Source organism: Leiobunum rupestre, chromosome 1, assembly GCF_980474605.1.
Source record: "Leiobunum rupestre chromosome 1, qqLeiRupe1.1.hap1, whole genome shotgun sequence".
In the NCBI taxonomy this organism is placed as follows: domain Eukaryota; kingdom Metazoa; phylum Arthropoda; class Arachnida; order Opiliones; family Sclerosomatidae; genus Leiobunum; species Leiobunum rupestre.
The window spans coordinates 22,371,476-22,386,674 of NC_143384.1; the positions used below are offsets into that span (position 1 = coordinate 22,371,476).

The following is a 15,199-nucleotide window of genomic DNA, read 5'->3' on the forward strand; positions in this document are numbered from 1 at the left end:
AAAATAATGGAATGCATATTCTACATTTAATCTAACACTTGATATCAAAAGTTAGAAATTTAATTATTTGATTTATGTTTCATCTAATTGTTTATGAAAATGAAAGCAAACAATTAATTTTAAAGGCCATCTCCCATAGTAGTTATATTCTAATGAACGATTCAATCAATCAAATTATTAAATGAAATCTTTCCTTTTGCCAATAGCGTCAAATTGGGTGATCCTAATTTTCTCACTTGCTCACTTTTCTCACTTTGCTCACTCAAATAGAAATAAACAAAAGCGTCGAGAGGGGGCAAAGGAATTTCAGTGAGCAATATTCAATTTTTCTCACTGAATTTTAAAGGTGGTGTATCATGGAAAATTTAACTTCACTCACTGGGCTTTGGGGGAAAGCAAACTTGCGGGGGAAGTGAGCAAAATCGAATTTTTCTCACTGGATTTTAAATTTGATATATAATTTTAATGGGAAATTGGATTTTACTCACTGGACTATGAGAGATAGCTACCTTCCGGGGGAAGTGAGCAAAATCGAATTTTTCTCAATAGTTAATAAAGTTGAAATATCATTTCAATTTTACTCACTAGGATTTGTAAGTCAAAAAGTATTATTTAAGGATTAGGTATATGTTACTATTTATTTAGCAATTTAGCTACATATCAAATATTATTCTCTAGATGTTTTAAATTAATATATATTGAAACCTTATTTCGTACCGTTTTCATTGTTAATACACATTTTGAATCGGTAGTATGTAGTCCCGTGGATTAAACAGCACAGATGGCATCTTTTTTTTCGAAGTATGCAATTTATTCTCCTTTCATCAGCAGCGTTCGATTTGCATATTTCAACTCCCAAATCACAAGTAGAGTGATTGGAGTTGACATTTCTTTAGCCACCAACACGTTTGGCGCTCGGTCAAGCAGTATCGACTATATATTTGCGAATTTTGGATTTCTTTAATTTTAGCTTTTACATCGGCTTTGTCGAAATCTGTTAGTTCTTCAAATGTCTCTGAAATTGGGTCTTCATTAAAACACATTTCTTCGTCAGAGAGGTGTGAGAGAACATATAATAGCCATTTTCACCCACTTAGGGAATCTTTTGGTAGTTTTGCGCGTTTGGCTTTTAAAATGGATAGCATGTAATACACAACAAACGGTCAGCTGTCGTTGGGCCATTGCTTTGGACAATCTCTACTGGAAACGCGTGTCCATTGGTTCAGTACAAACGGAATTCTAGCTGGGTTTAACGCGAGCACTTCAAAGCGCAAAAGTGTTTTAAAATGTAGCTGTATTTCACTGGGAGCGGTATTCAATACATCCAGGATGAATACTCGTTTAGTTTTAAAATATATCAAACCCAATAGCCAATTATCACCTACATTAGAAGTATCTCGCGGCAACAGAAAAACCAGAATTCCAGCATTTGCTGATTATACTTTATGGAGAAATCTCGCGTATTTTTTACTTGTACTGATAAATAATTTTTTAGTTTTTAACGCTTCATAAATGGTAACAAAAATATGAGTTCTTATAAGTTGGAAATGCTTTGTTAAATCTAATCTTTTTACTAGAAGTTGTACACATTTTTCTAATAAGATAGAATTGATGGAACAAGATTCTTTCAATGCTTTAGTAATTTCATTCCTCATAAAATCGTCTTTCATACAACTAAAGCCTATAATCCATCTATTTACATCGTCATTTAATGAAACTAAATGTTCCGAAACGTCGATCGTACTCTCGGAATCAGAAATCGTTTCAGATCATTCAGGTGATTCCAATAAATGAGACATTGTATTTCCTACTTCTTTACATAATACTGGAGGTAATGAAACTTCGTTCAAAGTATTTGAATTCGTTTCGCAGGGTTTAGATATTTCTTCTAAATTGATTAAAGAATTTTCCACTTCTTTAGTTAACACTGGAGGTTCTAAAGCGTCGTTCGATTTTTCTGAAATATTTCCAAGGAATTAAGTGGTTTTCGCTAAATCGGATAACGTATTTTCTACTTCTTCAATCTCATTCGTATTTTCAGAAATCGTTTCAAAAATTTTAGGTTCTTTGAATACAGTAGACACTGACTTTTTTTAGAATTAATGGAATATTTTTATTTCGATTTAAATGTACTGGAAGAGTTACAAAGTATTGGTGCTGAGTTAAAATTATTTTCACCTTTACGTCGTGCAGTTTTAGTTTTCAGAGTTCGTTTTCTAATTGGTTTCTTTATTTCATTTAATACAAAATGTGGTGGTTCAGCACGTTTGACATTGTCGTTTCCGAGGCTTTTTTGTCCGATTCAATGTGATAGCACTTTCTATCATTAGTACAAGTGCTACATGATTTGAGATCGTTATATACAATTGTGTTAGACCGTCCTTTTCGGTTTTCATAAGTATTAGTAACAACATATGTTTGATTATATGGCTCATATTGAACCAAACCATTATTTGCGAAAAAAGACGCCAAAATGATTTTGGTTAATAACGCTGGTTTTTTAGGTAGATTTGCATGGGTTTTAACATTTGAATCACCTAGATTTATGCATCTTAAAACATCGTGTATATCACCAAACTCAAAAGATGGAATTTCAAGGATCAACTCCGTTTCCCTTTTCATGCTTTTTAATTTGAATTTTCCCAAACTCTTAAAACTCCGGTTGAACTCTTTTTAACAGTTTAATGTGAGGATATGACTAGTTACGATCAAGTCGATTACTGTACAATCCGCTGGAAGTTTGTTGTCTTAAAGTTGATTAAATGCATCGTCTAAAGCACTATTATTATCAAGTTTCAGTCTAAAATTTAAATCAATTTCTTTGCCACTCTTTGAAATACAACTAATGAATTTGTGACCATTTGTTGTGTATTACATGCTATCCATTTTAAAAGCAAGTGGGCGAAAATGGCTATTATATGTTCTCTCACACCTCTCTGACGAAGAAATGTGTTTTAATGAAGACCCAATGTCAGAGACATTTGAAGAACTAACAGATTTCGACAAAGCCGATGTAAAAGCTAAAATTAAAGAAATCCAAAATTCGCAAATATATAGTCGATACTGCTTGACCGAGCGCCAAACGTGTTGGTGGCTAAAGAAATGTCAACTCCAACCACTCTACTTGTGATTTGGGAGTTGAAATATGCAAATCTAACGCTGCTGATGAAAGGAGAATAAATTACATACTTCGAAAAAAAAGATGCCATCTGTGCTGTTTAATCCACGGGACTACATACCACCGATTCAAAATGTGTATTAACAATGAAAACGGTACGAAATAAGGTTTCAATATATTTTCATTTAAAACATCTAGAGAATAATATTTGATATGTAGCTAAATTGCTAAATAAATAGTAACATATACCTTATCCTTAAATAATACTTTTTGACTTACAAATCCTAGTGAGTAAAATTGAAATGATATTTCAACTTTATTAACTAGTGAGAAAAATTCGATTTTGCTCACTTCCCCCGCAAGTTTGCTTTCCCTCAAAGCCCAGTGAGTGAAGTTCCATTTTACATGTGAGAAAAATTTAATATTGCTCACTGAAATTCCTTTGCCCCCTCTCGACGCTTTTGTTTATTTCTATATGAGTGAGCAAAGCGAGAAAAGTGAGAAAAGTGAGCAAGTGAGAAAATTAGGATTGTTACGAACCTTCACTATTATACTCAAAATGATACGGGCACTTTTACGCACTTGCAATAGAAAAAGTTTAAGATGGAAATTTTAATTCTAACTTCCTAGTCCAAGAATTAGTTTATCAAAATTCATTCTTCTGTTGGCATTATAACCCTAACAAATAAAATATAAGTAAAATTTTCGCGAGATACTTAATATTTGAAAAACGTGACAGACGACAGAAATGTCGGTGAACAAGCTGAACGAACTTTTTCAAAGCGGGAAATGTCTGTTTTCTATTTGCCAACGGAAAAAGTTGTATTTTCTCAATTAATTCGTAAGATATAAAATAATTTGCTTGACGAAAAAGGCGTGAAATATTTCACGGCACTTTGAATCGGCATTATTATTCACATTTTGTTTCGTTTTTAGGGAAAGATAAAGGCCCCGAGAAAGTTAAGCAGATCATAGATTGCGTTTCGCCTAAAATACCAGATGTAAGTTTCAGAGTGTGCAAAAATACTGGTCGTCAGACCGGTTGAGTGACGCAAATGCACAAAAATGCAGAGGGTACAGCAGAAATCGTGTCTGTCGTCAGGTTATAAAAGTCCGCGCTCAATCTTCTGCCGGGTAATAGTTATTGAAGAGAGCTTGCCTGGCACGAAGGGCTTGCCACCACCCTCCCACAATGTATAACTCGACTACCAGAATTAATGGTATTAAAAGTAGCTTAATGACTTAGGTCTAAGGTGGTGCATTGGATATTACCCTAACTTAGATGCAATCTCAAGCTTTAGTCCGAGCGAAGGACATTTGTTTTGTTGTTTGCGTTGAATGATAATTCGGTCCTGCGTTTACCGAAATAGTTTGATTTTATCTAACATTCGAAATGCCACATTTATTTAAAACAGTTTTTTTATAAAGAACGTCAGTTAGAGTTAATTTTAACTGTAAATTAACGTAAACTTACTATTTTTAAAGGTTTTTTAACGTCCGTTTTAGATAAGCAATTTTAAAATCTAACAGCTTTTCTCTTTTTATTTTATGATAGTTTTTGAAAATTGAAAATTTTAAATGGTCTTTGTATTCCTTAATTAATGTCTGTTTTTTCATTCAGCTGGATAAACAGATAGATGAATGCGCTAAAAAGACCAAATATCCTTTGAAAAATGAATCGCAAAAAGAAGATGGTCTTAAAGGCTTATGCCAATCACTCGGGGCTAACAGTGAAAAAGATAAGGGACAAGTAAGTTTGAAATTAGCAGTAAAATTAGAAAAACTAAAACAACGACATTGTTTTCATAGATCCAACTTCTTGTTTGTGTCATTAATACGAGATTAGGAAGAGCGTTTGATAGCAGAAAAATTATAAACAGCAATTCGCCGTTTTGGATTATATATGTCACAATTAGGGTAAGAGTTTATTTCACGCTGCATTTTATTATTTCATACTTCTTCAAGATAAGCGAGTTAGAATTAGAACCGTGAAATTGTACAGTGGATTACAGTAACTGGTCTTACGATTGAAATTTAATTGATGTATTATTGTAAACTAAATGAGAAGCCCGCGAGAATTTCCGTGGCATTCTTTTTCCCATAGTCGAACCACCCCAGTAAGGCCCCCTCCCCCTTTTCCAATACGATAATTTCCGTGGGCACTTTTTTCCCAAAGTCAAACTACCCCAGTAAGGCCCCCTCCCCCCTTTTCCCATACGATAATTTCCGTGGGAACTTTTTTCCCATAGTCGACCCACCCCAGTAAGACCCCCCTCCCCCTTTTCCCATGCAAGAATTTCCGTGGGCACTCTTTTTTCCCAAAGTCAAACCACCCCAGTAAGACCCCCTCCCCCCTTTCCCATGCGAGAATTTCCGTGGGCACTTTTTTCCCATAGTCGACCCACCCCAGTAAGACCCCCCTCCCCCTTTTCCCATGCAAGAATTTCCGTGGACACTCTTTTTTCCTATAGTCAAACCACCCCAGTAAGGCCCCCTCCCCCCTTTTCCCATGCGAGAATTTCCGTGGGCACTTTTTTCCCATAGTCGACCCACCCCAGTAAGACCCCCCTCCCCCTTTTCCCATGCAAGAATTTCCGTGGGCACTCTTTTTTCCCAAAGTCAAACCACCCCAGTAAGACCCCCTCCCCCCTTTCCCATGCGAGAATTTCCGTGGGCACTTTTTTCCCAAAGAGTGTTTTTACACGGCGAAGGAAACGGGATCGATCAACGGTCATATTTCCCGTAACAATGTTTTGACCGAAATATAATGTTTAATGCAAAAAAGAAATTTATTAATTGATTAGATGAGTTCTTTCGATTTGATCCTCCTTTATACTGCCCAATAAATTAGATTAAAACCAGTTTTTTAGAAAATAAAGTTATACAGATTTAGAACCATTCATTTCCTCGCTTAAGTTTAAAGTATGCGAGTATATAAATGTTTGGGTAAGAAATGAGGGCCCGGACCCCAAGGAAAGGTTTTCCCGATCGCCACCGCGCCGACATTCTATTTTTCTGGAGACTTAAATCGTTTTCTAATAGGGCCACTAAAATCAGTTTCACTTCAAATTTAACACTTGCGCGGACTTCGTAAACCGTCCGTAAAAGTTCGATGCATTTAAAGAGCTCCAAAAAGCCAACTTATACGTTTTTAATTAAAGAATTGTTTTAATTGCAATTAATAAATTTAAGTAAATCCATTTGGAAGATCAACGGCAATGATTCAGATCGAGATTTAGTTAAGGTAACGACTTTAAATATATTTCGATGTGAAACTAACATTTTGATTTCTAAGCCTTCCTTGTTAATCTCCTTATTAACACTAAGTTGCAAATATTTAACTGAAAAGTTATAAAACCGAATACGCAGTAGCGTAGCCAGGATTTGGTATAAAATTTTTTTATTTGACAATTTTTAATAAACTTAAATTAAACCCTGTTATTTTAAACTTTATTTCATAGTTATCTGTTGATATTATAATAAATATATACAAATTTCTAAGAATAAGGCTATTATTATTTAAATAAAAATGTTACAACATTAAACATAATAATTTTATGTTTTTACAGAAATGCGAACGTTCAATAAATGGTTAAAAATAACATTAAGGATGTATCGAAGGCAGAAGCAATTTCAATAAAATAAGACACAGTTTAACATAAAAACCTCATCCTTCCCCCACCGTAACACTATGGAAAAATTAACCCGTTTTTCCACCAAATGCTATGGGACTTTCTAATGGGCTTCACGCTATGGCAAAATCAACTATTTTTTGCGCATTTTTAACTAAAGAATGGTTTATCCGATTGTATTAATTTTTTTAAAGGAATCTTCGTTTGGGAGTAGGTTGTGTGCTTTTGTATATTTTATTAAATTAATTGCCAAATAAGTCTTCAAAAATTAATTTACAAACGTTCTTGATAAAAATTGATACCACCAGATGTCGATACAACTACAGCTCCAAATATTTTAACAATGGCCTCTATTGATTATGTCTCTACTCTATCATAAAAAATAAAATGGCTTATCGCCACGATGCACTAGCTCGTGTTTCACCTAAGCCTTGGCTTACACTTCGATTATTAAAATTTATGTACTTTCCTGTTTGATATCCGTGCGTGGTCGAATGGTTAAATGTGAGACATCTGCGCGCAATGCGGTTGAGGGATTACCTAAACGAGTTCGAATCTCATCAAAAGATATTTAATATTTTTATATTTAAGATTTTAATTTGATAATACATAATAATTTATATCTTGTTTACTTAATCTATATTATTATTCAGTGGCGTAGACAAGGGGGTTTTCGAGGTCCAGACTCCCTGTCCTTGGGCCAGCTTTGACTGTACTACATTTTCATCCCCTTCCCGACCTCCTCTTAACATTCACATACTTAGACCCAGAGTTGTTCAAATAAAAACCTCCGCTCGAAAAAGAGTGAAGGTAGTCAAGGTCAGCTCTTTCACTCTTATCAATTTTCAAGGCTATTAAAAGAAGGCGGGAAATTTAAATTTAATGACTTTACTGGAGAGTGGTGCCACCTAGCTATTAACGGGAAGGGAGGCTAAAATATACTTTTTGGAACGAACCGCCGTCAATTCGCCGAAAAAGGTTTCAGGAAAGATATTTTTTAATACAGTAGAACTCACGAAACTCAAAAGAAAAAGTATTCGAATGTTAGACAATACTAAACCTCGTATAACTTTCATAGATGGCGACAGTTTCACTTCAAAAGCAATTAGAACTAGACTAGCTTCATATAAAACAAAAAGATTAAATCTAAGCCTGAATAACGCAAAGAACTATGAAATTAACAAAATATTGATAAACAAACTTTACAAATATTTAAATATAACGAAACCTGACAGAAATTGATCAAATTAAAAACTGAATAATACCAAAAAAAGTGAAATGAACAATATAATCAAAAGATAAAATTAACGAATTAACATTAATTACACCAAAGTTCTCGAGAAATATCGTCTTGAATATCGGGGAGAAAAACGACTAATCTTTGTTTTTCCTACAAATTGGTTACGTAATTTCACGTCATATCTCCATAACGACCTTGTAGAGCTTGTTCACATTGATATATGCTACTCTACGCTATTAAACCTTTCGATTAAAAGACAAATTAGACTGGTAACTCTTATATTTCTAGAGAAATATCGTCTTGAAAATCGACTAATCTTTGTTTTTCATACAAGTAGGTTACGTAACTTCGCGTCATATCTCCATAACGACATTGTAGAGATCGTTCATATTGATATATGCTACTCTACGTGAGTAAACCTTTTGATTAAAGGAAAAATTAGACTGGTAACTCCTATAGTTCAAAAGAAATATTGCCTTGAAAATCGGGGTAAAAACTATAAATCTTCGTTTTTCATACAAGTAGGTTACGTAACTTCGCGTCATATCTCCATAACGACCTTGTAGAGCTCGTTCATATTGATATATGCTACTCTACGCTATTAAACCTTTCGATTAAAAGTAAAATTAGACTGGTAACTCTTATATTTTTAGAGAAATATCGTCTTGAAAATCGACTAATCATTGTTTTTCATACAAGTAGGTTACGTAACTTCGCGTCATATCTCCATAACGACCAAGTAGAGCTCGTTCATATTGATATATGCTACTCTACGTTAGTAAGCCTTTTGATTAAAGGAAAAATTAGACTGGTAACTCCTATAGTTCAAACTAAATATTGCCTTGAAAATCGGAGGGAAAAAACTATATATCTTCGTTTTTCATACAAGTAGGTTACGTTACTTCGCGTCATATCTCCATAACGACCTTGTAGAGCTCGTTCACATTGATATATGCTACTCTACGCTATTAAGCCTTTCGATTAAAAGTAAAATTAGACTGGTAACTCTTATATTTCTAGAGAAATATTGACTTGAAAATCGACTAATCTTTGTTTTTCATACAAGTAGGTTACGTAACTACGCGTCATATCTCCATAACGACCAAGTAGAGCTCGTTCATATTGATATATGCTACTCTACGCTATTAAACCTTTCGATTAAAAGTAAAATTAGACTGGTAACTCTTATATTTCTAGAGAAATATCGTCTTGAAAATCGACTAATCTTTGTTTTTCATACAAGTAGGTTACGTAACTTCGCGTCATATCTCCATAACGACCTTGTAGAGCTCGTTCATATTGATATATGCTACTCTACACTTTTAAACCTTTCGATTAAAAGTAAAATTAGACTGGTATTTCTTATATTTCTAGAGAAATATCATCTTGAAAATCGACTAATCTTTGTTTTTCATACTAGTAGGTTACGTAACTTCGCGTCATATCTCCATAACGACCTTGTAGAGCTCGTTCATATTGATATATGCTACTCTACGTTAGTAAGCCTTTTGATTAAAGGAAAAATTAGACTGGTAACTCCTATAGTTCAAAAGAAATATTGCCTTGAAAATCGGAGGGAAAAAAGTATAACTCTTCGTTTTTCATACAAGTAGGTTACGTAACTTCGCGTCATATCTCCATAACGACCTTGTAGAGCTAGTTCACATTGATATATGCTACTCTACGCTATTAAGCCTTTCGATTACAAGTAAAATTAGACTGGTAACTCTTATATTTCTAGAGAAATATCGTCTTGAAAATCGACTAATCTTTGTTTTTCATACAAGTAGGTTACGTAACTACGCGTCATATCTCCATAACGACCTTGTAGAGCTCGTTCACATTGATATATGCTACTCTACGCTATTAAACCTTTCGATTAAAAGTAAAATTAGACTGGTAACTCTAATATTTCTAGAGAAATATCGACTTGAAAATCGACTAATCTTTGTTTTTCATACAAGAAGGTTACGTAACTACGCGTCATATCTCCATAACGACATTGTAGAGATCGTTCATATTGATATATGCTACTCTACGCTATTAAACCTTTCGATTAAAAGTAAAATTAGACTGGTAACTCCTATAGTTCAAAAGAAATATTGCCTTGAAAATCGGAGGGAAAAAACTATAAATCTTCGTTTTTCATACAAGTAAGTTACGTAACTTCGCGTCATATCTCCATAACGACCTTGTAGAGCTCGTCCATATTGATATATGCTACTCTACGCTATTAAACCTTTCGATTAAAAGTAAAATTAGACTGGTAACTCTTATATTTCTAGAGAAATATCATCTTGAAAATCGACTAATCTTTGTTTTTCATACAAGTAGGTTACGCAACTTCGCGTCATATCTCCATAACGACCTTGTAGAGCTCGTTCACATTGATATATGCTACTCTACGCTATTAAACCTTTCTATAAAAAGACAAATTAGACTGGTAACTCTTATATTTCTAGAGAAATATCGTCTTGAAAATCGACTAATCTTTGTTTTTCATACTAGTAGGTTACGTAACTTCGCGTCATATCTCCATAACGACATTGTAGAGATCGTTCATATTGATATATGCTACTCTACGCTATTTAACCTTTCGATTAAAAGACAAATTAGACTGGTAACTCCTATAGTTCAAAAGAAATATTGCCTTGAAAATTGGGGGTAAAAAACTATAAATCTTCGTTTTTCATACAAGTAAGTTACGTAACTTCGCGTCATATCTCCATAACGACCTTGTAGAGCTCGTTCACATTGATATATGCTACTCTACGCTATTTAACCTTTCGATTAAAAGACAAATTAGACTGGTAACTCTTATATTTCTAGAGAAATATCGTCTTGAAAATCGACTAATCTTTGTTTTTCATACAAGTAGGTTACGCAACTTCGCGTCATATCTCCATAACGACATTGTAGAGATCGTTCATATTGATATATGCTACTCTACGTGAGTAAACCTTTTGATTAAAGGAAAAATTAGACTGGTAACTCTTATATTTCTAGAGAAATATCGACTTGAAAATCGACTAATCTTTGTTTTTCATACAAGTAGGTTACGTAACTTCGCGTCATATCTCCATATCCCATGTAAGCACTAAAAATGTAAGCTAAAGACTTTATAAACGTTTCGCGAAGCGTATAGTCTGTGCGACCGAGAAGTTGAAACCTTTTCACAATAGGCTGAAATTATTCTTTTAAAACATTTTATAATCGCATTTTACTTATATCGCCTACTAGATAAGATTTTGATTTCTAGTTTTGAATTGCGGGTCTAATTTTTATTTTCCGAACATATTACTTATATTGTTAAATAAAGGTAGCCTTAAAAATTCTCAGAAATATCTGCATTGTGTAATCCTCACAGAATGAAGTTGGAAAGTGTGCCAAGCCGTGAAAATGAATGTATCGTATCAAGGCCCAAAATTCATCGATTTCGCCAGGTAATTATTGTATAATTAAAAATTAGCAATAAATTTTATTTTATCTAGAATATTGACTTTATACTTATAATTTGTTTAATATATTTCTGAGAAATAAAAAATTATTAACATGTACTCTCATTTCAATGGCTGCATAGAACATAGAACAACATTAATATCTTATATCTCTTTTAACATTTTACTATTTATATTATATAAATAGTAAAATTTTAGAAGTAAAATTCCCAGAAACATCTGCTTTGTGTAATCATCATTGTACGGCCGTGGAAACTTGGGGGAATTTTTCTTGGCGCGTTCATTTTTAGTTTTCCCCTTTAACCTCTATTCTCCATATCATTCCCTCAATGACCGAGACCCCCCCCCCCTCCCCACCCGCCTACGGTCACTGGAAAAGGTCGGCTAGCGGGCCATCGAAAAGAGGCAATCAGCCGCGAAAGATGCCTATCAGTGATGGAAGGGACTTGAGGGCCGGAAATTAGCAAACGTGACGTAGCCAAACCTTAACAGGATATTAGCAATACACAAAAGAAAATATACAATGGAAAATTAAATCATTTTAAAAAGACTATTTTATTTTTTTAGGCTTACAACTTTATATTTACCTTTTGTTTAAGTTGAAGTTTACAATTCCAGGTAGATTAATTTTAATCTATTGGTACTTTTAACTAGAAATTACCATATAAAACATGACAGAAACTGAATTTTACCCAAAATCAAACTTTTATTCTACCATGCTAACATTCACTAAAATGAACAATGCAGAAATACATAAGGTTTTATTGAAAAAAAATAACATTCTTAGGAAAAAAAAACTAAAATTGTGCATCATTGAGCTGAGCGAGCGAAGCTCTCTTGGGTGCACGTAAATGTAAACGGTGAAAACCACTGGACCGTTTCGTTTAAAATTTTCCACGGTGATTTTACCACGGGGGTGTTTTACATAAAAAAAATAATCGTTGGAAAAGCTCGGCACTGAGCTCGTTCAGCTTAACTTTAATTCACCGTACACAATTTCACCTAGTATTTTTAGTAATTTAGTTTTACTAATTATTAAAGATGAGCAGTATCAGTATTACACTTTAAAAGAGTTTTGCTCGTTTAAAGTGGAACTTTAAAGTGGACTAAGTGAAAAGCTCTAAAGAACTTGCATAGGTATTCTGAGGCCCAGGTTAGCTGAGGCATATCATCAGGTACGCGCCTCATACACCTATGTGGTAATTCGCCACTGCTAAACTAACGTGAAAAGTTTCGTATTTATTAATAGTTAGTAATTAAAGAAATACTAAACTTTTTACGTTAGTTTTAGCAAAATATAATAAACGTTAATCATGTAAGAAAATCACCAATAATTAAAAAAAATAATTATGTATTTCTAAAACCACTAATTTTCTCAATTTAAGACTTATTATGGGTGTTAGCCGTGCTATTTGGACGCAGTATGTGGAATTTAGTAAAAATTAGGTAAATTACAGAACTGGTTTGCTTTAAGAAATATCATTTCACTATTATAAGTGATAAAACTAGTACTTAATTGCTGCTATAAGTTAAACTCATTGATAATTTAAATGTCGATTGAAAATAATATGTTACGTAACATTTCGCCATTTCTCCCCCCCCCCCCCTGTCACATTTAGTAACACTTAAAAAAACCACCCTCCCCTTACGGCTTTACGTAATTTGTGAACAGCTTCTACGTGGAAACGGATAAAAATGGTTTTAGCGTTGAGTGCGTTTTTCAAGTTTTTTAAAAAACAAATGGTTCTTAAATTATACAGTTTGCACATAGACGAAGAACGGGTAAACCCTGGACAAACGACGTACGCGTATTTCCGAAAAAAATGTTTTCTCCGGTAGAGGCGCTGCTCGCTCGTATTGGTGGTGCACTTTCGTGCCCCCCACCCGGTTGTTTATCTCTGAAACTTCCGTTTCCTGTACGCGTGAGTCGCGGATCCAAAACGTGCGTTAGGCTTAACACAAACAGGAACGAATTTTAAATTTTAGCAACTTGATATTGCCAAAAATGGACGTAATTTTGAATGACACGATTAATGGTAAGTTGCGTTATGACCAATGTGTTTTACGTTTCAAATCAAATATTAAAGTATGTTGATTTTAGACTATGATAGTAAATCAAAAACATCTGAAAATATACCTGAAGATAAATTATATGAAATGCTTTCTGGTACGTATCATGCTTTTTTCTATAATGTACTTTGAAAAATAAAGAATAAATTTTATTATAGAAGATGAACTTTTTGGTGAAATTTTGAATGAGACAATTAATGGTAAGTTGCATTATGGTCAATGTGTTTTACGTTTCAAACCAAATATTAAAGTATGTTGATTTTAGACTGTGATAGTAAATCAAAAACATCTGAAAATATACCTGAAGATAAATTATATGAAATGCTTTCTGGTACGTATCATGCTTTTTTCTATAATGTACTTTGAAAAATAAAGAATAAATTTTATTATAGAAGATGAACTTTTTGGTGAAATTAAAGGAGACTCTGGGCAAACTGCAAATTCCACTGTTTGTAAAAAATGTCAGCTAAGGGAGTACATGGAAAAGGAAAATCAAACGTAAACCTTGGATTTAAAGTTTTTAATGATTAGTTATGAATTTATTTTTTTTTTAATATTTTAAATAAGGAATAGAAAACCCAGACAGAAGAAGTTGGAAAATATAACGATGACTCGTAAGTAAGCATGTGCGAGTACCCGATTTTAATCGAGTACTCGATCGAGTATCGAGTCGGGTACTCGACTCGATACCAGAAAATCGTTATTAAAAAAACCCGAAAAAGTTTCGGGTCTAAACTCAAAGCATAGGCTTAGATTTTCGGGTACCCGATAGGCCAATTTTTGCAAAGGCCCTACCCGCGAGTTTTCGGCGGGATATTCGAAAAAAAAAACCCGTTACGTTTTATGGATTTTTTCCCAAAAAAGAACATCTTTTTGGCTTGGCCTTAAACCCTCTAATTGGTCGAAGAGTCAGAATAAATTCTTAGGTTCTTCCTGATTGGATATTGTTTTAAAAGCAAGTAAAGGTACAAAATGAAACTGAAATTAAAAGCCTAACCATAACTTAAAAGTTCCCTCACCTCCCATTACTTTTTGGTAGCTTGTTAATCACTAGTCACGAACCTTTTGTAGGTGGTTTAATTTTAGTTTGGAAAGTTAGGCTCAGTAGTGTAGTATATTTAAAAGCTTTAAATATGACTCGGTGTTAATTCACCAGTTTTGAAAGTTAACTTTGTTTTTTCCTAATAAAATTTAGAACTGAATACTCGAACCATAATTTTTAGCTAAGCATAATTATTCAAGTACTCGAAGTTACTCAAGTACCCGAGGTTACTCGAGTACTCGAAACCCCTTTTTTAATCTAAGCCGAAATACTCGAAAACCCGATAAAATTTAGATACTCGACTCGATACTCGAAAAGCAAAATTTTTAATACCCGATACTCGACCCGAAAACCCAAAATAAATATTCGCACATGCTTACTCGTAAGCATTACTGTTTAGCCAAGTATGATTAGGGACTTCTTTTTTGATTTAGTCATTATTTTAATAAAATTTAGGAAGTGAATTTCTAGAATGTTCAGAAGAATTTTTTACTGAATGCAAAAAAAATTGGAAACTTTAGAGAAGCCCTTTCATTCAGTGGAGTACAAAAACATACTAGCCTGGCTCAAAACACTTTCATTATCAAACATTTCTTACTGGGAAAAGTTAATTACAGAAAACTTCACTGAAATATCTCA

The 15,199-nt window shown here is 33.6% G+C and overlaps 1 protein-coding gene and 1 long non-coding RNA gene across 3 annotated transcripts in view; one reads left to right on the top strand and one right to left on the bottom strand.

Annotated features, from left to right (window-relative positions):
• The window catches only part of LOC149961358 (uncharacterized), a 32,493-nt gene extending 25,486 nt beyond the window's left edge, over nt 1–7,007 (top strand). The window contains exons 4-7 of the mRNA XM_090176836.1: nt 4,055–4,119; nt 4,740–4,868; nt 4,928–5,035; nt 6,688–7,007. Coding sequence (XP_090032962.1) covers nt 4,055–4,119; nt 4,740–4,868; nt 4,928–5,035; nt 6,688–6,714 — 329 coding nt within the window. The 3' untranslated portion in view covers nt 6,715–7,007. The remainder of the gene's footprint in view (nt 1–4,054; nt 4,120–4,739; nt 4,869–4,927; nt 5,036–6,687) is intronic.
• LOC149961356 (uncharacterized) overlaps nt 1–15,199 on the bottom strand; it is a 421,639-nt gene that overhangs the window by 292,977 nt on the left and 113,463 nt on the right. The window lies entirely within an intron of this gene.